The sequence below is a fragment of the Dendronephthya gigantea genome, unplaced genomic scaffold (assembly GCF_004324835.1).
Source record: "Dendronephthya gigantea isolate DGI-Jeju-01 unplaced genomic scaffold, DenGig_1.0 000003F, whole genome shotgun sequence".
Lineage (NCBI taxonomy): Eukaryota > Metazoa > Cnidaria > Anthozoa > Malacalcyonacea > Nephtheidae > Dendronephthya > Dendronephthya gigantea.
The window spans coordinates 413894-440364 of NW_021163013.1; the positions used below are offsets into that span (position 1 = coordinate 413894).

The 26471-nt window shown below is 36.2% G+C and overlaps 3 protein-coding genes across 3 annotated transcripts; 2 read left to right on the plus strand and 1 right to left on the minus strand.

The window, feature by feature from the left end:
* Positions 1 to 369: 369 nt before the first annotated feature.
* On the minus strand, positions 370 to 7651 carry LOC114541169 (probable caffeoyl-CoA O-methyltransferase 2). The gene is made up of 6 exons (XM_028561159.1): positions 7402 to 7651; positions 5334 to 5442; positions 2916 to 3034; positions 1930 to 1984; positions 1202 to 1335; positions 370 to 812 (listed from the first exon to the last, which is right to left on the minus strand). The coding sequence occupies exons 1-6, from the start codon at positions 7561 to 7563 to the stop codon at positions 663 to 665; spliced, it is 729 nt and encodes a 242-aa protein (XP_028416960.1). The 5' UTR covers positions 7564 to 7651; the 3' UTR covers positions 370 to 662.
* A 179-nt stretch (positions 7652 to 7830) lies between these two features.
* Positions 7831 to 15250, plus strand: LOC114540950 (ADP-ribosylation factor-like protein 1). Its single transcript, XM_028560947.1, has 10 exons — positions 7831 to 7912; positions 8132 to 8234; positions 8652 to 8686; positions 8872 to 8922; positions 9172 to 9186; positions 9571 to 9586; positions 10264 to 10375; positions 11850 to 11897; positions 12509 to 12639; positions 13891 to 15250. The coding sequence occupies exons 1-10, from the start codon at positions 7909 to 7911 to the stop codon at positions 13919 to 13921; spliced, it is 546 nt and encodes a 181-aa protein (XP_028416748.1). The 5' UTR covers positions 7831 to 7908; the 3' UTR covers positions 13922 to 15250.
* A 2218-nt stretch (positions 15251 to 17468) lies between these two features.
* Positions 17469 to 25877, plus strand: LOC114540939. The gene is made up of 3 exons (XM_028560939.1): positions 17469 to 17539; positions 23744 to 23815; positions 24130 to 25877. The coding sequence occupies exons 2-3, from the start codon at positions 23773 to 23775 to the stop codon at positions 25206 to 25208; spliced, it is 1122 nt and encodes a 373-aa protein (XP_028416740.1). The 5' UTR covers positions 17469 to 17539; positions 23744 to 23772; the 3' UTR covers positions 25209 to 25877.
* The last annotated feature ends 594 nt before the right edge of the window (positions 25878 to 26471 follow it).

Below are 26471 nucleotides of genomic sequence, written 5' to 3' on the forward strand. Positions count from 1 at the left end.
CAGTCCTTCAAACATGACTTAAAATATGCCGTCTACCTGGCCGAAACTGGATGTGATAATTACGACGTGTTTACACGATCCAACTTTGTCGGATCTAATTCATTCCTGGCGTATTGAATGTAGTTTGTTATTGGTAAAGCAGTGTCTATTGGCTAGCTGTAGATGATTTTTTGTTTGTAAGTCAACAGACTATAAAACATGCATCAATCAGATGTGAATTGAATCCGACAAAAAGAGGTCTTTATAGGCTATACGTTCACCCGGAACCGGATCAATTTGAGATTCTTAAATTCACTGTGATTTTTAATCATTTTTATCATTCTTCAACCCGTGTGTATATACTAAAAATTTAGGACGAGAAACTTATCTGTGACCGAATTCACATCAGACGAGTTTCCAGGAGACAGTCACTTTAACATGCCGTAATAAATTTAAATATTGAGTCCAACGATTGAATTTTGACATAACAAAAAAGAGGAGATAGCTATTTAGCTTTCTAAATATGTCTTTCCATGTCATAATGACGAGAAATAACCGAATAATTGCGTGTTAATTAATAATAATTTGGCTAGCTGTTAATTTCGATTTTTTTAGACACCCTGTATCTTACCCATGCAGCCTAATTTATCTAAGTGCGATGCAGATCAAGATTAGCACTGTTTTTAAATCTTCATTGCCAGGTTTAATCCATCACCAATCGGTAGAAGACTGTTATCAACTCGCGGATCCTTATGCATCTTTTGATTCAGATTATGGATTACGGTTGTCTCTTCATCCTTCTCATTCTTTACCACACGACCATTCCATAAAACCTGCATAAAAAATATTTCTATTTAAACAAACCTTTATAAGACATAGAAAGATAACCTTCTCGAGTGACAGAAATAAATATGGACAGGATCTTATAGCTAATAGAAGAAATATAATATTGTCGACTTTTTATTTCGGTAACGTTACCAATGTCAATTAGACTGCGTCCATCACATCAACTAATGACATAACTCTGTCTGAATGGAACTCGAACATTAGCGAGTCTGTTATACTTAGTTTTAATGCATGATCGATGATCGTCATTTTCCCTAGTACTAATAAACGTATAAGACATGTTTTCGAAATAGATAAAACCCCAAAATTAATATTAAGGGCAATACCTAAAACCTTATATATTAAAATGTAGGTAAACAAAGGGATTTTTACTTACATTGTCAATGGCAATGAGTCCTCCTGATCGGAGCAACTGCAAGCCTTTCTCATAATAATTATCATAGTTCATTTTATCGGCGTCGATATAAATGAAATCAAAAGTACCACCTTCACCTGCTGCTAATAGTTCGTCTAAAAAAGGACATAAATAATTCTGGTTTTGTTAACAAGGATTTCTGTCAATGTGTGAATATGCAACACTAATAAATATATATAACATTATATCCACTTAACGCCTTTTCATTTGTTCAAACGTTAAATTGGTGTGTTTTCGAACACACGAAGGTGTGTTTCCATACACACCAAGATGTGTTTCCATACACACCAAGGTGTGTTTCCATACACACCAAGGTGTGTTTCCATACACACCAAGGTGTGTTTCCATACACACCAAGGTGTGTTTTCTAAAAGTGCGTATAAAGGTGAGCACAAATTACACACCATGGCGTGATTGAGCACACATTGGTGTGTAGTCAAACACACATTGGTGTGTAGTCAAACACACCTTGGTGTGCAATTCTACACACCTGTTTTTTGTATGTAGTACCTCAGATGCAGTGTTTGAATTGGCTCGAAGTACCAAAGTATAAAAATATATGGATATATATGACATATCTTGGTAATCCCAAAAGATGCACAATCTAGGCTTATTCATGTGGTCATAAAACAATATTGAAATTTAAATTCCAATTCAGATTTCATTCTATAAAATAATTATTACCCAACCTAGTGTTTGTAAAGCTGGTTGAATTCTTAAATCAATCTTGTCCATGACCCCGGCCTAAAAATATCAGTGAAAAATAAATATACCAGAAACGAAATGGAGCAACTTCTAATTTATTATGTGTGATGTGCTAGGCGCGATCTTGGTTGATTCAACAAAGTTTGCTTCACGTTTTCAAGAGCGCAAACTGGATTTGATTTACTTCTTTTCTGTTGAACTCAACGACAACATAGATGCATGGATAAGATAATAGTATAAGATTCAGACAAGATTCAAACAAAGACTTTATATGCAGGGTGTCCCAAAAAAAACGCAACCACTTAAATATGCAAGAATATTAATATTGTTCGGGTTTGCACCATAGTTCAGCTATGTCTGACTTTTAGCATTGTAAATGAAGGATTAAGAGCCATTTTCAATTCCCAGAGGTGCTTATCTATTGCGCTTTAGAGCTGTATTAATGTTTTGCATATTTAACTGGTTGCTTTTTTTTGGGACACCCTGTATAGTCTTTAATTTGAAGTTGTTTGTGTTTTTGTTCTTCTCTATGACACAAAATTTTTTAACAAGAAAGTAAAGATGCACCATAAATATTCGTAAAAATTATGTATTATTATAATTATTCGTGTGTGTTTGTGTTTTGTTTACGTTTTCTTTAGGAGAAACGTAAATCCTAAAAATGCTGAATCCTAAATGACGATATATAAACACAACTCGGAATGTGACGCAAACACGTGGGGTTTAGTGACGTATTTTCATATAAATAATAAAAAAAAATTATTTGTTTCGAGAGTCACTGTTTTACTTAGCTGCAAAAATAGTTAATTTCAAAACATTTGAAGTATATGTTCTAGTTTCAATACCAATGAAAACATTCGCGAGTGAAAAGACTGGAACTGGTTTCATTTTTAAGAGATGTCCCTCCATTTATCCCACCAAGATTACCCCATCGAACTGAGCTGAAATTAGAACTAAAATTCTCACATACTTCTTCTATCAAAGGTCTTCCAACATCAAAGTATTCTCTCGAAACATCGCAGCCAATGACTTTACCATCTTTTGGAATTGTCATAGCGACACTAAGAAGATTATAGCCAGTAAATACACCTAGATGGTAAAAAAAAATGCTTTAGTCGTTCGTTATACCATAGGCAACCCAGAAATGTTTTCGTTCTCGTGGCGCTCCCGGGTGCACGCGAGTATACTCGAACTATTATTTATTATTGTGATATAATAATAGACCGAGTAGACTCGCGTACACGCGCGAGCGCCACGAGAACAAAAACATTTCTGGGTTGCCTAAAGGCTCTGTTACACTGTGCAATTTTTCTTTTGAGAGATGTAAATTTGGCTACTACCGAATTTTTATCTTTATTACACACTCCATGACGTTTCATGCACTTATATTTTGAGAACTCTTCACTAATTTACATCTCTTAAAAGTAGAATTACATCGCAAGTTGCAAGAAAAATTGCACCGTGTAATGCCCAGAAATGTTTTCGTTCTCGTGGCGTACGCGACTTTAAGGTTATACATATTCGCCATATCATGGCGAACCATTATTCAAAACGATGTTGAAAGCTCCGATATTTTAAAAGTTACATGAAATTTAGAAAACAACTGATAATACAATTATAACGCTCCTGAAAATTGGGAAAACTAGTAGAATAACTAGTGATGGATGAACTTACTCGAATGTTGAAGTCTTTAAATCTTATGATCACAGTTATTGCATGAAGCCAGTACAGTAGCGTAGCCAGAACGATAATTGGGGTGGCCCATATTCATATATTCGTGATACGCAGGATTAATTTCTTTTCAAATCAATTGTCTTTGAAGTCTGTTAACATAAATATATGAATATGGGCCCCACAATTATCGATGCTGGCTACGCAACTGACTGCCAGTATGAATCTGATTTTAGTCAGTGGCGTAGCCAGAACGATAATTGGGGGGGCCAATATTCATATATTCGTGATACGCAGGATTAATTTCTTTTGAAATCAATTGTCTTTACAGTCTGTTAACATGAATATATGAATAAGGGCCCCACAATTATCGATGCTGGCTACGCAACTGACTGCCAGTATGAATCTGATTTTAGTACTATTTGATTGCTCATGAAGTGGAAAAGACTTTAACATGGTGCAATAAAAATATATTTTCCGCCTGATGGCATCAATTTTAAAGCATATATGTAGTCTATCTTAAAGTAGTTGCCCGTTTTTTATGTTTGTTTAATTAAGGCGAAAGCGTTGCGCGTCAGTACCATATCGCAAGTGAAAACACGCGAACAAAATTCGAAAAATGTTTTGTGTACTAAATGAGTAAAGCGAGCCTGAATGACACAGATCCAAGATAACTATTGTCCAGGTAAAACATAATTCATTTAAACAAGACGCCTGCTCTGGCGTCAACTCCGGTGTGCCGCGCACTTAATCAAACATAATTCATTTTGGACAAGTGTACTTGTCATGGAAAAAATGGTCAAAATACAAATTTCGCTCGTGTGTACGAGTCAACAAAAAAAACTTGTCAAAGTAATGTGAGAATTTGTATGAGTTTGACCAACGGACCTATTTTGCAGTGGAAGCTAGCATTAGCGCCGTACGTTTCACTGCCTTGGCGATAAGAAACTGCTCAGGTAGAAAGACAGTTTATTATTGAATTTTGATTCGGAATCATATAGAAAAAGAAATAAGAGAAATACTGAATTACGTTATAATTACATTACAATCCTTACGTTATTACATTATTCAGAAAGGCGCCTGTTAGCGCGCTTACGTTTTCCACTGTACGATTACATCGCGAACTGCAAACTAAATTGCCAAAGTAAACTTCTTGGCACTTTCCCACGACTGAGCAAATAAAACTTGTCAAAGAAAAAAGTTTTCATCGAAAATTTGTTGTACATACACACTGCATTTGCCAATAAAAACTTATTGATCATAAGAAATCGTCATATAAAACTTTTTTTTAGGATTCCAGCATTCGCTAGCTTTTAAATATTTTTGGAGGAACCCCGGCTTGCCAATTGCGATGTTTATGTTAATAAAAATGTAGCTTCAATGCAGCTTGCATTACAAATATGAAATACAGACACTAACTAAATTCTTTTTTAACACAAGACAAGAATTGCGCTGTTTGGCAACTGAAAATGAATTAACTTGAGGGTGCTCTTTTTCTATGAAGAAGTGCCCCTGAAAGCATGTGCCCCCCCCCCAACTTTAACTTGCTTCCTACGCCACTAGTCGGTAGGGAGGGGAGGTTCCGCAAGCCCTTTTTTCTAAATGGTCGTGGGCCTACGTTGCAGCTCTCCTTATCCAAAACAGTTTCCCAAGGCCTGCATTACGTTAACCTCGGAGAACAGATTGCGTATAAAGCTATTGCGTATACAGTACCAACCTATTTCTATGGCTTTCTTTGCATTTGTCAATTTAAGCAATAACCGCAAAAATTGGCACTGCTCCGCATCGGAGATCATCCTTATCCTGGGCGTTTCAGCAGATGTTTTCTATAAATAAAGAGATAAAAAAGATCAATTGCACAATGGAATCCCTTTACACCACTGTAATCGCGATACACGTACGGTACGAGAAGCGGACAACGAAAAGACAACCAACAAATGAGTGTCATTTCAAATTCGAAAATCAAGAAAAACACAATACACTTGCATACATATGGCATAATAACACTCATTTCTGGCCTGGTGTGGACAAACGTAAATTATTGCCTATGGACCTTAGATTTATATAGAAACTTAAGGCCCTGTTACACGGTGCAATTTTTCTTGCAACTTGCAATGCAGTACGTTCTCCTTTTGTGAGATGTAAATTTGGTGATTACGAAACTTTTATCTTTATTATACTCCTTGTACGTTTCTTACCCTTACTTTTTGAATACTTTGTACTAAATTACATGTATTAAAAGTAGGATTGCATTGCAAGTTGCAAGAAAAATTGCACCGTGTAAAAGCGCCTTTAGACTTATAAAGACTGCAGAGACCTAGACCATATGACCTAGACTTAATACAGTCAGTGTTATGACGTAGTTTGCCAATGCAGCCAGTTGATAAATCAGGGACTGGCAATCTTTTCCACAAATGTGCAATTAACTTCCAATTAGTTAAAATTCCAATAGTTGGAAAAAGTATATTATCTTTACCATGCACAGACATAGAAAAAAGGAAAGAACAGAATGAAGACTTTTGCCAATTTCTTAAGACAATCTTTCTTTTAATTTTTTGGCTGATTCAGTCTGGACAATCTCCAATAAGATTTACTGTTTTAGGGCTGTGCGGATTGACATTCCATTAATTCCCTAATTAATGTTGTACGTGTGTTCATAAGGTTTTCCTCCACAATTTATTGACTATCATGGCCCAAGTTTATTTGATCAAAACAGAGGAACATAAATAATGTCATGGAAATTGTACTTCAAAGATTCACAAGTTTGTAGCATTGAGCGGGAGACTTGAATTTGGGAGTGGTGTAACTTGCCATTTGAGCATTTTTTACACAAAGTTAAAGAATATTTCAAATACTGCACTGCATGAAGAAATCATGAACTTCGATCAGCTTAATTAAATTGTATTATTCCTTGCCTTTATACAAATATATACCCTAACAAACAAAACACAATATACATAATATATTTAAGTAGTGGCAGCACAAGAGAAAAGTTGAGAAGGAAAAATTGATATTCTAGATAATTGCTTTAGGCATGTTTCAGAAATAATTTTGTAAATTTAAATCTGTGTAAATTAAGGACTAACATGTAATAACATTCAAACTAATGACTGAGCAAAGAGACTTTCCTATTTGGGCAAGCAAGAGGAAACATTTACTTGCCTCATGTACCAATTAATTAACAGGCAAGTGTCAAGTTATTCCAATGGCTGGAAGAAAACTGCTGCCAACATTTTTATAATTTGCTCTATAAAAATAGCTATTTATATTTTTTACTGAAATAAGGATGCAAGGTTTTCCTAAAATTGGCACCCCTCAGGCACGTACTTGTTTTCAGGGATGGATACACCCTACATCCCCAGGATGCTTTGCTATGTGACCTGCTTATAATATGCTTACATTTAAAGCGAACCTACACTTTTGTGCAACTTTTTTCCAGTGCAATGCTCTTGCTACTATGGCATAATGCCACTGCTGTGGCTGGAGACGATATATAGCTGGGCTTGGGGGAGGGCAGTGTGTGGGGATGTGGTACCTCCCCCCCCAAACATTAAAAATGCAGTCACTGTAAAATGTTTTTTATTGTAAATTTGGACAATATCACATGACAGTGATGACACCCACTTGTTTCTCAATGAAAAATACCATCCAACAATTTCAATTCAACGAGTAAAATTTAAGCCAAGTTTTAGGAAATTATGTTCTGACATGTCATAAACCTAGATCGAGCTGAAGAGTATTGAATATTAGGCGTCTCCACTTAATATTCAGACTGCAAACCATACCTCGTATAGTCTCCGTAGTATGTCTGGTTCTGTCAAGGAATTTTTCATAACGTATGCCGCAATTGGATTCGTAAACCCGTCCACATTTTTCCTCGATTTAAAAAGAAATTTTGATACATCGTCCAACTTATCATTGTACGACGACGACGTTGTGGTAGCCATCACAATCAGCAATTTATAGCTCGTTGATTCTGGGGAAAATCGTTATGGTTATGGTGCCAAATACCCAAATTTTCTGCTTCTCCCCCTGCTCTAAATCTGGTAATTATTAAAATCAGGTGGGGCTATTAAAGGTGGGGCTTATTTCCGTCAGATCACACCGAATCACCAATGAACAATGAACACTGCCAATGAATCGTGCTCCATATATAGAGATCAGTGTTTCACTTTGCCTGTCATGATGGCCAGCGGAGGTATTTTGAGCCGCCACGAATGCAAAGTCACGTTTTGTTCTATTGAGCTTTGATCAAAACATTTCTAGAAGTTTGTAATATTAGGGTTTGTAATATGGGTAAGTTTTATTTTTATATGCAAAAAGTGCGATTTTATATGTGATTTAGGAATAGATTTTTCCTGACCCAAACTGACAATGGTACCTATACATTGATTATAAAGTTCATATTAAAATCATAAAGCTAACAATTCATGCTATAATATGTACTCTCTTTATGACAAGAATATCCTATATTAATCTCTATTATTACTAATATACCAATTTCTTTTACTATAGGTGGGTTTTTTTCCAATTTATTTTCATCCTTATTTGGTTCAAAAGAAATGAGGATTCTCATTCTTGGTTTGGATGGTGCTGGAAAGACTACAATATTATACAGGTAAATACCTGGGCATCTTTGGAAGTCTTCTGATCATGCAAATTCAACCCCACATATGCCGGAACTTTATCCAAATGCCCAACAACTTCAACCATTAGTTATCTTTATTTGAACATGTTTATCAGGATGATATATGTACAGTGTTTTGTGAAAGTTTGGAGCTTGTAATGACTAGCAATATGTCACAACTATTTGAAGTTTACAATGGTCTTGTGCTTATTAGGTTTAGATAAAGTCAATTTTAGTGGGTTACTGTCTGTGAGTTAGTACATATCAGGGTTAGAATTTAGGAATTAAATCTGACCTGAACTATTAGGGCTATACTGCAGGGATAAATTAATTAAAAATTTACCTGGGTACTGAGATGTTGAAGTCAAAAGAAAGAAAATTAAAAATTTTCAAAACTCTCTCAAATAGGCTTCAAGTTGGTGAAGTTGTAACCACAATTCCAAGTATGTGTTTAAATTTTCAACTCACATTATCATCAGAAGGTTGTATGTGTCTGTCTATTTGATACATACAGTGTATATACAGCACAGTATTAGTATGATAACAGATACATTCTAACATTAAATACTACCATTATTCACACGACATTTCCATATGTACTGTACATGTGTGTGATTGTATTTTTTAGCAATTGGCTTCAATGTTGAAACAGTTACTTACAAGAATCTGAAGTTTCAAGGTAGGGCTATTGCTTTACAATAGGCTGTGAGTCAGAAATACATGTGCATGTTCCTAATAAATGCTGGAAATTAATATCATGATATTATATATATTTATCGGATATCACCAATATCCAAGATAGATTTTCACCTCGAAAGGCTACTAATGAAGTATACATTTTCTCCTTTCTTATAACAACATGTTTTATGTCCATCCCTTGAACTGAGTTTGCCAATAATCTAACATTACTTGTTTTATTTCTAAACAGTGTGGGACTTAGGAGGTAAGTGTTATTATACACTATCTTTCAGTTTTGTTTTTACTGATGAGTTTAGAAGAGTAAATTTCAAGTTCACTGTAGCTAGATTAGTTTCTCCTTTCACTTATAAATCGATTATTGTATGATTGTGGATTTCTTTCATTCTTGTCCAACAAATTATATGTAGATTTACATATTAGCTATTAGCTGGTTAAGAGATCCAAGCATCAGCAGATAGCATTTCTAGATCAGGTGAAGGGGGACTTCTAGATATATTATGAATTTAAGTTGCTGCTGCTGAGTACATTAGATATTCTGATATAGGCTGACAGGCTGTTGTGTTTCCATGATGGGATTTATGTGTTTCTAACCACATTTGCATTAATTGGATAATGTGTCTTTTTTTAGGTCAAACAAGTATCAGGTAAGAGACCTTACAGACGTGTTTGGATTACCAGTTTCTCTAAATAAACGTGATTAATAGACGTCCTTCACAACATCTACAATACTTACATAAAAGAATACAATAGCGATCTCTTAAATCAAGAAAAACAATTTCACATTTCCCTCAAGTGCACATACAGTACCAGTGTACCATGGTCAGATAGGTTAAAGATTCCCATACCCGAATAACTCAACTACACTGTAGTAACACTATCCTACCCTGAAACATTCTTACCCTAGCTAGCTTGTGCCTTAGTCCCTGAGTCCATACCAAGGAAGAGTAAGCTCATACTTTACCGTGGTATGACTCGGCCACAGGCTAGCTATTCTTGTGCCACCATGTGCGTGAATAAACCAGTGAGATATTTTCCATAGTGAGATATCCTCATGCAAGCCTCCCAGATCGTCAATACAGCTTTCTCATTATGTGAAAACGCGGAAAGCCTGATATTACGCGAAGTTTGATTGGCTTGTTAGTTTTGCGGAGCCAATCAAACTTGGTGTAAAATCAAATTTTTACGCGTTTAACGTCATCATGAGCAAGGTTTTTTACATGGGGTCCTGGCTGATACTGAAGAACAAGCTTTTCAAGAGATTCACCAATGATGCAAAATACCGTGAACTACGTAGCTATATCTGTTCTTTTTTCTACCCTAGACCCTACTGGCGCTGTTACTATGCCAATACAGATGCAGTTATATATGTGGTAGATAGTGCTGATAGGGACAGGATTGGTATCTCAAAACAAGAACTCCTATCCATGCTTGAGGTAAATGTAAAGCCCTGTTTATGCCTGCTTTCCATTGAGTCGTAATTGTCGTGAACAAGTTATTCCCACCGATGACGAATGAGAAAAAATTGTCCGTTTTATTTCTGGCATATGTATAGAAATATTCTGTCATTGAATATCTACAACTTTTATAAAGATATAGAGCAGTTTTTGTAGTTAAATTATCAGGTTAAGGCCCAAACAGACCGGACGCGAATTGGCAACGCGGCGCGAATTTTCAACGTTTTTAATTTTTCAAAATCAAATAAATTTTAAACTATCATAATATTCTTATAGATTACATAACAATAAAACATTTTGACTGCTCTAGCGTCCATAGTTTCCAAATTTTGCTTCCACAATTTAATTTATATCCTTCTGAAAACTCAAAATTCGCGTCGCGTTGCCGCTTCGCGTCCGGTCTGTGTCGACCTTTATTTATACGTGTATATACGTCGTAAGATCTGGCCTAAAGATAAGCAACTATATACTGTATTGTCCTCTGGCGGTGCATTGCTCAGCCCTTTTTATAAAGCTAGGGGGATCTAAAAAGCAAGACATTATTATAAAGACGCGACCTTATTATTATAAGATGATACAAAATGTTTTTTCGATAAGAACCGGGATTCAGTTTACCTGTTCTTAATTCAGACGCGTCTTAATTAAATTTAATAAAAAAACAACAACGCATGCGTGAATACGGCCGAAAAAGTCAGAAATCAGAATAGCGGAAAATACACCATAAAAAGCAAAACTCCAGTAAAAACAAGAGATACGTGGAGTGGCAACAACACTTCATACGGAATTAGGGAGCGAAGAAATGATCGAACTATTTATACCAGCTCGCGTCTTATTTACGTTGCGTCTTATTTTGCCTCCTATAAATTACCCTATTAAGCCTGTTTGTTCTAAACCAACTGCTTACAACCAGAAAAGATCGTAAGCCCCGTTTACACTACACTGAATTTATCGGCACGGCACGGCTAAAATTGGTACCCGTACCCAATTTTTTAAGTGTTCAAGGCACCAAAACAAAGGCCGAGAACAGATGAAATGAGCACGGGTACCCATTTTATCCGTGCCGTGCCAATAAATCGAGTGTAGTGTAAACGAGACTGTAGTCGTACAAGATTTTGTGATTCTCTTTGTAACTAACTGTACGGTAGTCAACTTAGCATCAAATGTGATATAACAACTGCCTAAAATAAACTTCAATGCCTAAAATAGGCAAAAACACTTCTCGACGTTTCGACCTGAGGGCATTCGTCAGGAGAGTTAGTAGGATTCTGTAGTCAGTCTCTTCACGATTCAAATTCCACATTCCCCTAACCTTTCTATTCTTCTACAAATATTAACGCTTTGGGGTAAAAGTCTATGACTTAATAGGCTTAGCCTTCGTTTTGGGATTAATGTAGCTACCAGTATAGATTGTAAAAATCAATATTTAAACCTGTCTCAAAAATCTTCTTCACAGGAAGATGAACTAAAAAGGGCAATTCTTATGGTCTTCGCCAATAAGCAGGTGAGGGTGAAGTGTTTCATTTTTACTATATTCAGAAAATCATGAAAAAACACGTGTAATAAAATTTTAATTATTTTAGTTCCTCAAATCGTCTTCTCTCATCTCCATACCCCTTAGGGTGCATTTCCACTTGCAGAGAAAGAGTTTGCTAGCGAAATATTTGCACGATGTTTTCTTTTGAATTTTGACGGAATAAATAGATTAGTTCAGCTTAACTCTTCTCATTTAAGGGCGACTTTACACCTGGCGGAATTTTGCGCCAATTTTGCCCGAATTTTTCGTTGTCTGCGCTCTTTCATGCAGAACTAATGTGAGAAAAACCAGGGCGCTATAAAACACCGAACAAACACGTGTTTTATAGTGCCCTGGAAAAGCAAAAAGAAATTCCGCTTCGCGCGCAAAATTCCGCCTAGTGGAAAACAGGCTTAAAAGAAAATACGCAAATATTTCGCTAGCGAACCATTTCTCTCCTAGTGGAAATCCAGCCTTGATTGCATCACTAGTTGAAACACTTCCTCCAGTATCTCAAAATATATACAAATCTACTGCAAAAACGTACGAAAGTGTGTTTAGCATCTCCATCGTTAAAATGATATCAACTGGTCATGTAGGATATGGAAGGTTCAATGTCAGCGACAGAAGTCTCGACAGCTCTGGGTTTAGCAGCGTTAAAGAGTAGAACGTGGTCAATATTTAAGACATCAGCGTTGAAAGGCGAAGGATTAGAAGAAGCCATGGAATGGTTAGTTCAATTATGTTTTTATGTTATCTTAATTACTAGCGATCTAAACGAGGCGTTCTGTCATTTTCACAGTAACCTTTTATAGAAACTCGATTTTCACAGCATGGGCCGGAACGCATACCTGTATACTATAGTTAATAATGAGTTAATAATGAACTACCCTACGTGCTGTGCGGAAGCCGGATAGTGCTTTCCGCCAGATTCGATTATCTGAATCAAATTGACGTAATTTAATTACACGCTATCCGACCAACCTCCTCCGCAGGCCCTTTTCGGGCAAATATGGCGGGCTGTGATATCTTGCAGGTAGAAATTTAAACCGCGTTTTCCAAAATCGCCCGAAATGCTCCCTAGCGCCTGCGGAGGAGGTAGCTATCCGACTATCGTTACATACGTCAATTTACGCATTCTCTCATGCACAATTAACGTTCTCTGTAGCCTGGCGGTTACAGCACTCCTCCGGAATCGCGTATGCCGTAGCTTCGATTCCCAAGGGAGGACCAGAGTTGCATTTTTTGCGTTTGAATGCCTGAGCACTCTGTTGGGACCCACAAGTTTTTAAATGTTTGACATAAGCATTTTTATGCATGACGACAGTGAAATTTGTTTGTACGCACAAATGATTTATTAACAATTTTGCCACTTTGCAAATATGGATAACAATTCTAGAGGTTTAAAGGGTCTTAATTTCGAGTGGAATTAAACACATTTTAAATTCAAGCCAGAAACAGTTGAGTTTTATATGATGGTAATGCCGGGAATACACATTAACCACGCTTGTTCTTGTCAGCTACCTCTGTAGCTCAGTGGCAAGAGCATTGCACCGGCATCGCAAAAGCGTAGGTTCGATTCCTGCCAGAGGACCTATAGTTGGCTCATTTTTCCATCAACTGTTCCAGGCTTGAATTTGAAGTGTGTATAATTCCACTCGAAATTAAGACCCTTTAAACCTCTAGAATTTACCTGCATCGAGTAAAGTGCCAAAAATCATATGGATAGCAATATTTGAATTTGCAACTCAAACACAATGACCTCGACACGTTCCTCTTCTCTAGCAAATTTTAAGTCTTGTGTTTAGCATTTTATTAAGTTGAAATTTGCGTTAATGATACACACATGCAAGAATTCACGAACAAGTCAAAAGACATTCAAGTTTTAACAAATTTTGCTTTTGGGGACACCCTGTAAAAAATATAATGATGCGTTTCCTGTTCAAATTTATAGAAATCTTTTTATTAATTTAATTTTTAGGTTGGCAACAGCGTTGAAGACGAAGCAATAGAATTTTTGGAGACAAAGGATTTTGAAAAGAATGAATTTTTATACTGTACATCGTACGAAAATGGACGTAGTTATTATTTGAGTAAAGAACGTAACACGGGTCTAGATGTTAGGGCATGCAGCTATCTTCTTACTGCAGTAGTTTACAATCACAGGCTTTCAATGCCCCTTTGTTAGCGAAACAAAAGACTTTCTACGCGTTGATCAGCCCTGTTTTGTTAAAAATTGACTCTGTCTGATCTGATCATCTGAAAGGACCTTTTCATTAGGCGCCGTGCAAACACGACACATGCATGGATGTAAATTATTGTTTAATTCTACCGCGATATTTAAAGTTTACCCCCTATTTTCATCAAACATGACGTAATATGACGTAATAAGTCACGTGACCTCTATAGCCAAGTCGCAGACCATTTCAGCTTGCATGCAAATAAACCCATATCAGATGTTGTGATCATGGAATAGTCGATAAAACTTAACCATTTCATACCAGGTGATTTAAATGGGTTAATTTGCATAGAAGCTGAAAAGGTCTATTGTGTTCTAGGGCTGCTTTCCACTAACCCGTTTTTCATACGCACGTTCACGCACGTAAAACTGGTAAAAGTCTAAATTCTTATGCATGTCATGCATAGGAGTGTATTTGAAAAAAAAAACTGAAAGATCCGTATATTTTAGTATGCATTTGTTCTATTATAAAATTTAAAAACATTCACAGTTTTTTGCGTGTAAAAAAACGCGTATTGAAGTCGAAAGCAGCCTTAAATTTTATGCAGATTCGTGTCCAGGTCAGTCCTAAGCGCAACGTTATTTCATGCAAAAATTTTAATTGGGTCTTGATCCGTTTGAACTGGATGATTGATGTGCCTCTATAATAATTTGCAGTTTAAACTGCCGCTGTTTTTATTACGATTTTTGTGAAACCTCACATGCAAAAGTTTTTATTGAATATTTTCAGTAACGCTAAACCACACTGAATCATCCACAGAAAGGGACCCTATATAGCCCCTTTTTTTCTAGACGAATTTATTCGCGCGACACGAAGCGATATCTGAAATTCGGTGATGTGATTGGTTTGCAAAAAAATTCGCCGCGAAAAAGTAGAAACGCTTTCTACGCACGAATAAATTCGCCTAGTAGAAAACGGGCCTACGCATGTTATTGCGGTTATCCTGCTTGTACATCGTTCAAATGTTGTAAACTTATACGTGTGTTACACAGTTACCTAAAAAGATATGACAGTACAAATGACCGCCTTGACAAAGACGAGTCAAAATTTGAACTAATTCAAAGCTTTAAAATGGGAATGTAGATTAAAGTTTATTTGACGGAAACCCGTGTTTCAATTCCGATTGTCTGTAACAATAATCAAATGTACAATGTTAGCGCTGAAACATTGATGGGAATAATCATAGTTTAATTAGTTTTAACACAAAGTAATTAATAGATTCAGAGCATCGGCGCCCCAAAATTGCGCGAGAAATTTTTCGGTAATTTGTCAATATAATGAAATAATGTCTAATTACATAAGATAGGAAGCTCTTTTTTTTACGTTTCGAACCTTACCACTTAGACTATGACAAACTACCTCAATTATATTGTCCAAAACTAATAAAAAAATGTAGTATTACGAATTACGAATGAAATATAGAATTGCGAATTACGATTTAAAACTGCTTTTAACATGACAAAATACGGTAATATTTATATAGTTTTTGATCAAAAGCTTTTCGTACGATGCGGGGTGACAGTGCTCCCTGTACTCGTCATTGTTTTTAAATATTTTACATGATCCTATTGGCTGAGGTTTGTTGGTCTGTTTTTTCAACCAATAGGATCATGTAAAATATTCATAATCGTCAAACCAACTGTCAATGTTTTGGAAACTCTCTAATATGCAACAATGCAGGAGTTCCCTTTCAGGGGAATCTGCCCTCTTGCCTCCGATAGGCTTGAAAATTGTATGAAGGGATTTTTATTTCCAATCCCGTTTGATACACGGGATGAAGTCAGAACGTGGTAAGAACAAAAACTGACGACCACTCGCCTAAGGTTCCGCTTGTACCAACCACTGAACCGTGTCTCTATTATACTGCTATGTTTACAGTCGTGACAATAGAAGCGTTACGAAAAATATCGAGTAATTCATTTGCTCAAATGTATCATTTAGCTTACGGAGTTCATCAAATATTTGAAAAACTCCTAACTTCCGGTCTCGAATTGACCACTGTCAAATCCTATTGGTTAATGAAATAAGTAGATGCATATGATTGGACAGTTCGAAACCGGAAGTTAAGAGTGTTTTAAATAGTTGAATAATTTGATGAACCACTGAATGGATTCCTTCATATTTTTCGGAACGCTTTTATTGCCGCCGCTGTAAGTTATATTAGTTGAGTTTTGTGTTGCGCGATGTTATGTGAAAGCAAAGAATAAACTTTTTTCTATCTTTCTACTCGTATTAGAATCGCGATTCCTAAGATAACACATTGTATTACTATCAATAGTGTTACCGTGAATATTTTGTTTTTTACGCTTTTCAATTCCACATTTATTTTTTCCGTTGTCAACTCACACACATTATTTATCCCTACTTTGATTGTCCTGTCCATGTTTTCCATCTTCCTCTCCATGTTTTTCTAGATTTCCTAGATTTCTTCTTATGTCGGTTAATTTCGTATTCGCATCTTCTGTTGTCGTCCCCATGTTCCCCACGTCCCTTCTTATATATCTAACATTCGTCCCCGTCTCATGTATTGTCTTCCGCAAACTTTTAATCTTAGCGTCAATGTTTGTCATTTCTTTTGCCATGTTCTCAATTTTTGCATCTACGTTCGCCGTCGTCGACGTAATTCTTTCAATTTCAGTCTCGACGATAACAAACACCGACTTTATTTGTTCACAGCTGTGGCATTTTGATCGTCTAAACTCGCAAACTTCATGCTGGTGATAATTCAAATCTCGTTTATTGACTACCTCATGGCAACCTTCATTTCCGCAAAACACGGGTTGGAAACCGCACACTTCGACGTGTTGCTTCAGGTTTTGTAACTGTATACGTTCCAGACAACCCCTGCTGTAATGATCACAACGAATCATTAACTCGTTTAAAACATTTTTCACAACTCTCGGGATTTCGCTCAATGATTCGACAGTCATCACCTCGGTGCACGTTGGGCACGCTTGGCAGTTTTTATGAATATGCTTCGTGATACAATCGCGACAAAAATAATGTTCGTTTCGACACATCACGGGATCTTTTAACACATTGTAGCATATCAAACAGTGAAGGAATTCGTCCACATTCGATTCAAATCTTTCCTCTTCGTACCCGAACTCCATTATTTTGTGCTTTTCTATCGCGTTATTGCTGAACAAAACGTTTGTTATCAACAGCACACTATTAAACGTGAGAAGACCACGATTAATCTTATTGCGTTCGACGAAGGAGAACGCTTCCTAGCTGTGTCATATCGAGATTTGCGATGTCAGATTCGCCTCGTTCTGATGTGTCGTCATAGTAACTGGAGACCATGTGCTCGCTCTCTATCAAATCTGCGAATTGCGAGGCGAAGTTGGGCGAAAATTGGCGAGTGGAATTTTGTCGTTTTAAAGGAACGTAAGTAGTGTTTTATATATATTTTTCGATATTTTGGTACTTGAAATGATTGAGGATTATTATATTGGTAGCAAGGACCAAAGTTGCGTTGTTTTATTAACAATACAACCGACATTGAGAATCTCAAGTTGGCACGTTTTTAGTGAGCACGATTTTTATACAGCAGATAGAACTTTGCTCTGTGTGAAGGGTTTAAATGGTAAACCAAAATATTATCTTTCCTCTTTGGATGTTGATGAAGTTCACTTTGTTAAATGTTTGATTTTGCACAGTTGTTTTGTTCAAAAATATGAGTTTATAAGCATGTGTTATTTTGATCTTAAAAACCCTGTTTATAATCATGTATTTTCAAATCCCGGTTATTTGGCTGGGTTGCCTTTGGGCACAATGACTATGTCTATAGCAGGTAGTCACACAAATCATTATACAAATCCCAGTTATTTGGCTGGGTTGCCTTTGGGCAAAATGACCATGTCTATAGCAGGTGGTCAGACAAATCAACACACAATCAATCTTAGCTGTTTTGTGGGCATGGTGAATACAATCAATGCCAGTGATTATAAACCAGCAGAGCAAAGTTTTACTGAAGAATTCAGCAATTTAACCTATTTTGAAGATATTGGCAATAGCAGTGATCTGCACAGTATTAGTAAATTACTATATTCCTTGTACCAAAGGTGTACCTGCTTAAATGGTATTAGTTCATGTAATTTATGTGGTGGTATGTATTCACCAAGTGAGGAGTGCAATTTGCCCTGGAGTGTTTTAGAAAATAAGTTGGCTTTAATAGGTCGAGTGCCATATGACACTGGAAGTTCACCAGGTGACTGCTTTTTTGCATCATTAGGGCATAGTTTATATAAAGATCCTAACTGCCATTTTCAAATTCGTAGTGCAGGAATTGCACATTTAGTCAGTAACCCTGAGTTGTATATTGAAAGTCTGTCAGGAATATCATGGGAAAATTATATCCGACAAATGTCACAACCTGGCACATGGTGTGACAATATCATTATGCAAGCTGTAGCAAATGCCTTAGGTTGCACTATGCATATTACTGATTCCAGTCAAAACTCTAACGCCACCATTTTAAGCCCATTTAACTTAGAACAAAGACAGAAAATTGCATTTTTGGGGTATATAAATGGTATTCATTATGTTTCTACTTTGCCAAATACAATCACTGGCAATGAAAGAGATAATAAACGGAAGGAGACAATGGAAAGAAGTAAAGTTTATGCTCGAAAAAAAAGGGTCAATGAAACTGGTGATGCTAAAAAGCTTCAGCTAGAAAAAATGGCTGCATATAGGCAATCACATAATATTGGTCAATCACAGTATTTAAGTGAATTTGATTTCATGAAAAATGGTCCTTTGCATGAGCAAAGTTGGGCAAAATGCAATATGCAACAATTCCACAAGTCTGTGCAGTATTCAGTCTGTCAGTGTACAGTTTGCAAAGAGGTATGGCCAATTAAAAGCAAACCAAAATTTGTTAGTAGCTATGTATGCTTACGATGTTCCAGAGATAAAAACAATCCCAAAAAGTTTTCTGATGGTAACAGCATGATTCCAGGACCAGTGCCTACTGAGTTACAAGGCCTAACTCAAACAGAAGAAATGCTTATTGCTCGAGCTTTACCAATAATGAGGGTTTATGTCAAACCACATGGGCAAAGGGGGTATTCTGGGCACTGCGTCAATTTACCTCAACATATTGAAGAGCTTGCATCCGTTTTACCAAGATATACTAGCGACCTCTCTGTTATTGTAATTAACATGAAGGGCCGTAACAATACATTTAAGGATGTAACAGTCAGAAGAGAAAAAGTGCATAATGCATTAACATGGCTTGTGAGAAACAATCCACATTATAAAAGTGTCACCATCAATCAACATGCTTTAGAGTTGCTCCCAATAAATGGCATTCCATCTGATATCACAACTGTTGAGTCTGATAGTGATATTTTGTCAGAAGAAATGACATTACCTGACATAGGACCCCCTACTGACAATGATGAAGACAAAGTTTACAATCAATCTACAGAAATGAGCAGTTTTTTGCCAGCCTGTGAAAAACACAGACTAGAAGTGGATGCAATAAAAAATCAATTGTTTCCAAATAACCAAATCAGTTGGCCCACTGTTGATAATCAACCTATAAATGAATATCAAACACCATTTTTAGCAACATTAGCATTTCCTACTTTATTCCCCGATGGTACAGGGGACCCAACAAATCCAGCTATTGTAAGGGATATTCCTTTAGGTGAGAAGATTAAGCATCTTATTAAATTTGCTGAACACATAAATGGCAAATGGATTTACAGATTTGCAAGTCATCCTAGATTCAGTTATTGGTCATTCAATATGTTACAGAGAAAAAGAGTCTTACAACAAAGTGGGATATTTCTTAAGCAAAACCCAGGTGAGGCTCACCTGACAATAGACGAACTCCTTGAAATGGCAGGAAATGGTAACAACAATACATTTATTTCAAAGATATCTCGATATGTAGCAAATATTGCTGGCTCAAACGCCTACTGGTATAAAGTAAGAGAGGATCTTAAAGCCATTGTAACAACTGTTGGTGCCCCTACATTTTTTTTTACATTTTCGTCAGCTGATGTGCATTGGCCAGACTTGCATAAACTGTTTGGAAATGAAAATAGCACAAGTGAAGAAAGGCGGCAATCAGTAATAAATAATCCCCACATTGTTGATTGGTTTTTCACTCAAAAACTAGAAAGTTTTATTAAACACTGGTTATACAAAACACTTGATGCCAAGTGGCATTGGTATAGATTTGAATACCAATCAAGGGGAAGCATACATTGTCATGGCATTGCTAAGCTTAACAATGACCCAGGTTTGTGCGACCTAACTAAGATTGCCCTTAAAGGATACTTGGCTGAAAAACTAAGAGATAAGAACCAGCAAATAAATACATCTGACGTTGATGAAGTCATAAATGCTGGTAAAAAAGCTGCCAAAGTAGCTTGTCAATATGTTGACTGGATGCTTTCAACAGTTCACCCTAACGAACCAGATGATATGTGGGTTAAACCAAACATTCATCCTTGCCAAAAGCTTTATCAGAACATACCAGATTGTGATATGCATGCTGATTATTGCGATTTGTTAAATATGGTTCAAAGGCATACACGTTGTAGTACAGGGTATTGCTTGAGAAAAAAACCTACTGATTCCGAACTAAAATGTAGGTTCAATTTTCCAATAAAACCATGCCCTAGCACAAGGTTGGAATTTGAAGAAATTCATACAAAAGGTAATGAAAATCATTATAGGGCAAAAATTGTGACCAAAAGAAATGATTCACGGCTTAATAACAACCAGCAGCTCCAACTTCAGAGTTGGAGAGCTAACTGTGACATACAAGTAGTGATTGACCACTATGCATGTGTTGAATACCTTACCAAGTACGCTGCTAAAAGTGAGCCTAGAAACTCAGTGCTTAAAGCAGCATTCAATACAATCATGAACAATGTGCCACGTAATAGTAATCCTCACAATGCTATTAAAAAAGTAGTTATGCGAACCATTGGTCAGAGGGATTATGCTGCACAAGAAACAATGCACCACTTACTCACACTGAAACTTCACAGTTCTAGCTTTACCGTGATTCCAGTTAGTCTAAATGGCTCTCGTAGAATTAATACGTCAACTGCAGAAACTGATGTTTGTTCAAGCAACTCTCTTCTTGATGTATATGCCAATCGTGCACAATACAATTTTGCAAAAGATACAGCTAAATTAAATTTTGTTCAGTTTGCAACTCAGTTTAAGGTTGTGAATAATAAGCTCACAAGGCTTCCAGACAATGTGATTCCCAGAATTTTTCCTACATATTCATGCAATCCAACAGGGCCAAATTTTGCTCAGTACTGCAAATATCAGCTGTTAAGATATAAGCCTTGGCAAATAAAACAAGAGAATGCGTGGGATAATGAAGAGCCATCAGATGGAAACATGATAAATAAATGGCAAGAGTTTCTTCAAAAACCATATGCAAAGGAAAATGTTCCTGACTGGTTTGACAAATTGCAGTCTGCTGTCCAAAATCAACATGATCCAGATGATCAACTTACTAATGAACAGTCAGAAAACACACGTGAAGAATGGATGATAATATCTGATCTGCATACACCTTTTGTTGATACATTGGCAACAAACTTAGAACCAGCTTACGAATGGACAATTGATAGGGCTAATTTTTCTGAAGAACAAATTGCTGAAATGCCAAGTTGGATAAAAAATATGAAAAACATGAATGATACAAATAGTACAATAACATGTGATCAAAACATAGATCTTAACACATTCAGTGAAATGCAAGAACTTGCGTACAATATTGTCACATGTCACTTTAATAACACATCTGTAAACAAAGACTCGCTTGCACTTATTATCAACGGAGTGGCAGGTACTGGTAAGAGTTACCTTATAAATGCAATCCGTACACTGCTAAGTAACAAATGTGCAGTCACAGCAACTACTGGTAAAGCTGCCTTCAATATAAATGGTGTAACAGTACATTCCCTTTTAAAATTACCAGTTGGTTCCAGAGGAAATAAAGATCTGACAGGTCAAAATTTAATTAGATTACAAGAATCTTTAACTAACATTGATTACATAATAATTGACGAGTATTCAATGCTTGGTCAATTAACATTTGGCTGGATAGACAGACGACTAAAACAGACAACTGGTCTCCAAGATAAACTGCTTGGTGGCAAATCTGTTATCTTGTGTGGTGACCCAGGCCAGCTTCCCCCTGTGGCTGACAAACCATTATATCATGCAGTACCATCCAATAATGTTGGTGAACAAGGCCATCTTACATATATGATGTTTGATAATGTAGTTAAACTCAATGTCAACCAGCGTGTGCAAGGAAATAATCCAGAACAAACACGCTTTAGAGAATTGCTGTTGAGATTAAGAAAAGGTGAATCAACAGTAGATGACTGGGAACTGTTACTAACTAGACAACCTGCAAATATTGACAACTTGTCAGAATTTAATGATGCAATAAGACTATTTTTTAGTAATGTTGAAGTTGCCAATTATAATCATGAACAGCTTATCAAACTTCAGGAACCAGTTGCTCAAATTACTGCCAGACATTCAAATGCTACAGACAAAAGGATTTCATCTGATGAATTTTCAGGCCTTGAACCCCTACTTTTTTTAGCTAAAAGAGCAAAAATAATGCTAACTATGAATTTATGGCCAGAGGTAGGCCTTTGCAATGGTGCAACAGGGACAGTTGTACATTTTATATATGAAAATGGTCATCAGCCACCTCATCTTCCATTAGCAGTTATTGTCAAATTTGACAATTACAGGGGGCCATCTATAAATCAGACACTCCCATCATGTGTGCCAATATGCCCAATAACTGTGTCAGCTCAGTTGTCTGATGGTGTCCATGAAAGACAACAGCTTCCTCTAAAATTAGCATGGGCAATAACAATTCATAAAAGTCAAGGACTTACTTTACCTAAAGCCTGGATAAATATTGGGAAAGCAGAGAAAACCCCAGGACTAACATATGTGGCTATAAGTAGGGTGAAGGCATTATCATGCTGCATTATTGAACCATTCACTTATGAACGCTTAGCAAGTATAAAATCATCTAAGATGTTGCAGTATCGGCTAAAAGAGGAAGATAGACTTGCCAAAATAACACAAGCAACTTTACATGAGTTTCACAAGACAACTGTTTAGGTCATGGTGTCATTAGTCCCCACTAACATAATAAATAAATGTTATGTTATGATGCATTTGGTAATTTTGTTCTATACTATTTAAAGTTTGAGAAGGAGTGTTAAATGTCTGATAAAACATTACTACGAATATTTTGAGTGACCTAAAATAGAAGTACAAATTAAAGAATACTAATTAGAATGAAGCATTATATAATCATACTAATTAGGATGAACAGTTATATAATGGCTCATTTTCTCTTAGATACAGTTCTCCACAAGGTGTATGTATAAATTATTAATTGAACATTTTAAGGATATATTAAAAGTATATAGTTTAGAAATATATAGTTTTTTTTTATTGAAATCATTGAATAGTTAACTGAATATTGGTGGCCTTCGGACAAGTAAGTTAATAAAAACTTTTCTCCATTGCATAATTTATTTTATGCCTAATTAATGTTTTTCATTTTAGATTACGTGTACTTTCACATTTGATTTACCATGGATGAATCTATGACTGAACAGGATCAACAACAGACACAAGGTATGGATGTACTGTACATCCAAGTCTTCTTAAATGAAAATTAAAACCCGGCAAATAAATGAACGAAATAGCAAATTGGCTTCAGAAGTAGCAGTGAAAAGGATTTTAAATCAGACTGCAAAATTGGATGTTTAATGTCATCGATCTGAGTGACTATGTCTAACATAGTTCAAACAGAATGTTAGCCAATGAATTTCATCTTTTGTCCGTCTTGTCCGAAAGTCTCTTGCTGGGTTTTAATTCTTATTTTTAAATTAAATTATATGTAGCTAATACATGGTTAATTTTAATTGATACAAGATACTTTATCCTAGATTCCTCCGGCTTAACATGTTATTTGCATAATATTTCGGAAATCAAGAATGCGTCAGACTCCAAAAGAAAATATTTTAATTGTATCGTCCAGTGCGCTGACAAGCCAGTCAGAGCAGTCTGTTTTTCGCCGGAGAAAAGGCCAGGATTACAGGCTCTGTCAAACTCAAAAAGCCCAGTTAAGCTGAAAAATTACAAACAATCAAGCAACACCAACGATGATCTCACCATCACCAAATTCACCAAGGTTTCAGCACTTGATAAGAGCGAAGTCAATTTTGCCTTTTCGGAAGATATTTCTTCAGCGTCGACCGGCAAACCAGTTAATATTTCCGCCATATCAAAGCTAGCTTCAGAACAACTGATCGAAATCAAAGGTAAAGTGATGAAAATGTCTGGTATTAAAGTACAGTCAACACGTTTTGGACAAGTAAAGAAACAGGATGTCATTGTAGCGGACCCCACTGGCACAATTAAACTTGTTCTTTGGGGAGAGTACATAAATTCTCTCCAACAAAACGAGACCTACACCTTAAAGAATGTCCGGGTAAAATCGACGAAATACGATCACTACCTCAATACCCCGAAAAACGAAGGTTTTGTTGCAGTTGATGCTACTCCTTATTCTGTACCTGTCGTGGAATATGAGGACGAAATTGACACAACATCAACAGTCAATGGTACCATTATAGGAGTACAACAAGCTTCCAAACATATCGGTTGTAATGGCTGTGCCAAACGAAATGTTGAAATCGTTGCTCCCAACAAGGCTATCTGCCAGTTTTGCAAGCTACAACAGCTACCCTCAACCTGTCCTGTCCACTGGTCTCTGCGTATTCTCGTTAAGCCCAAAAGCGGCTCCAAAAATCTCCATCTTCGTCTAGACAGCGTTTCAACGCAGCGTTTGCTGGAGGTCATCAACCCTGCATTTCAACTTAAGACAACTACCGAAGATGCTATCACTACGATGATTCTGGAGAATTACCAGACCTCTCTAACTTTTACGTATGATGCGTTTAGTTACCAAGTTAGCGACATTTGTCGTTCTGAGGTGGAGCCTGTTAAACTTTCTACACCTTAAAGAACACAGCATGTTATCTACATTTAAAACTGTCTATCATGTAAGGTAGAACATTTCAAACACTTGTTGCAATTTTTGTTCGTTCACCATAGTTCATAAAAAAACTTCTTATTGACTTTACTGTTGCGGGCCATACTACAATATTGCAATGTTTATATTAAAAAATTGCTCGAGCAAATTGTAACCGTCGCAAACAAATTGCAAGTTGAAATTTACAATAGTTCATAGTGCCATCAGGGGCTTTGTTTTAAAATTTGTTGTAAATTTTAACTTGCAATTTGCCCGCGTCGGTTGCAATTTGCTCGAGCGATTTGCCAATATGGGTGAGGGATTTGTTACTTTATTTTTTTTACTTAGTTTTGTTACTTAGTTCTGTTACTTAACACTATCCTCTATACAGTTACATCAATTTCTTTGTCTCAAAAAAGTGAAGCCTTTTAACTATACAACATATAACTGTAGTCATCCTACACCTGAGATTGCTCTGAGACAGTCTCTGACTTTGAATTAATGGATAAATAAGAACACATGGGATACTGTATTTTTTAAATTTTCTTATTTTTGTTTATATCTCCTCTGTGCCATGAGTAACAGAGCTATCAAATTATTTCAAAATTTACACCTAATTTCAAGTTGAAAGATTCACTTTTTATAAGACTGTAATTTCAGTAAAGACAAACTGTATATTTTGACATTTTGTTGTTAAATAAAGCATATGAGCCATCACTGTTGTTAAATTACTCTTTTTGCTGGTAAACTTTTAATCATACGCTGTGACGTTTAATGTTAGCATTTTTGTTAATCATCCTTAACCGAAATTGACACATTTCGAACGCACATTACTAATCTGTGATTACTTCTAGTACTAAAATCTTAAATTTTTAATTTCACGCCACAGACAAGACGTCGCTAGCGCTTCTGGTAAAATGATATCACTGAGGTGTGGAGATTTCACAAGCATTTGACAGTCAGCGGAAACTCCTAGTTATTTAAGCGGTAATTCCCGCTGAGTTCTTGGAAAATCATTGAAGCAAAATATTAGGGGGAACACTTGTACAGAACAGGGGCCAGTTGTATCAAGTCTGGTTTGCTTAAACGGTGGATAAGTTCAAAATAGAAAGCAAGTCTGTCGTTTTATTCAACAAGCAAATTAAATGTTTGTCACCTTAATATAAAGATACTGTTTAAAACTACATATTCAGTGCATAATATTCAAGTTGACCCATCCAAGAGAGTTGTAAGAGTGTTATTTGAATGTTAATT

What these genes read in the sequence shown, in the direction of transcription:
- LOC114540950 (XM_028560947.1), top strand. An exon ending in AAGACTACAATATTATACAG is followed by an intron (nt 8,235 to 8,651) that starts GTAAATACCTGG and finishes TCTCTCAAATAG; the next exon opens with GCTTCAAGTTGGTGAAGTTG. An exon ending in AGTTGTAACCACAATTCCAA is followed by an intron (nt 8,687 to 8,871) that starts GTATGTGTTTAA and finishes TGTATTTTTTAG; the next exon opens with CAATTGGCTTCAATGTTGAA.
- LOC114540939 (XM_028560939.1), top strand. Translation starts at nt 23,773, where the DNA reads ATGGATGAATCTATGACTGAACAGGATCAACAACAGACACAAG. An exon ending in GGATCAACAACAGACACAAG is followed by an intron (nt 23,816 to 24,129) that starts GTATGGATGTAC and finishes ACTTTATCCTAG; the next exon opens with ATTCCTCCGGCTTAACATGT.
- LOC114541169 (XM_028561159.1), bottom strand. Translation starts at nt 7,563, where the DNA reads ATGGCTACCACAACGTCGTCGTCGTACAATGATAAGTTGGACGATGTA. An exon ending in AAAGAAAGCCATAGAAATAG is followed by an intron (nt 3,035 to 5,333) that starts GTTGGTACTGTA and finishes TTTACCATCTAG; the next exon opens with GTGTATTTACTGGCTATAAT. An exon ending in ACCAGCTTTACAAACACTAG is followed by an intron (nt 1,336 to 1,929) that starts GTTGGGTAATAA and finishes GTCCTTTTTTAG; the next exon opens with ACGAACTATTAGCAGCAGGT.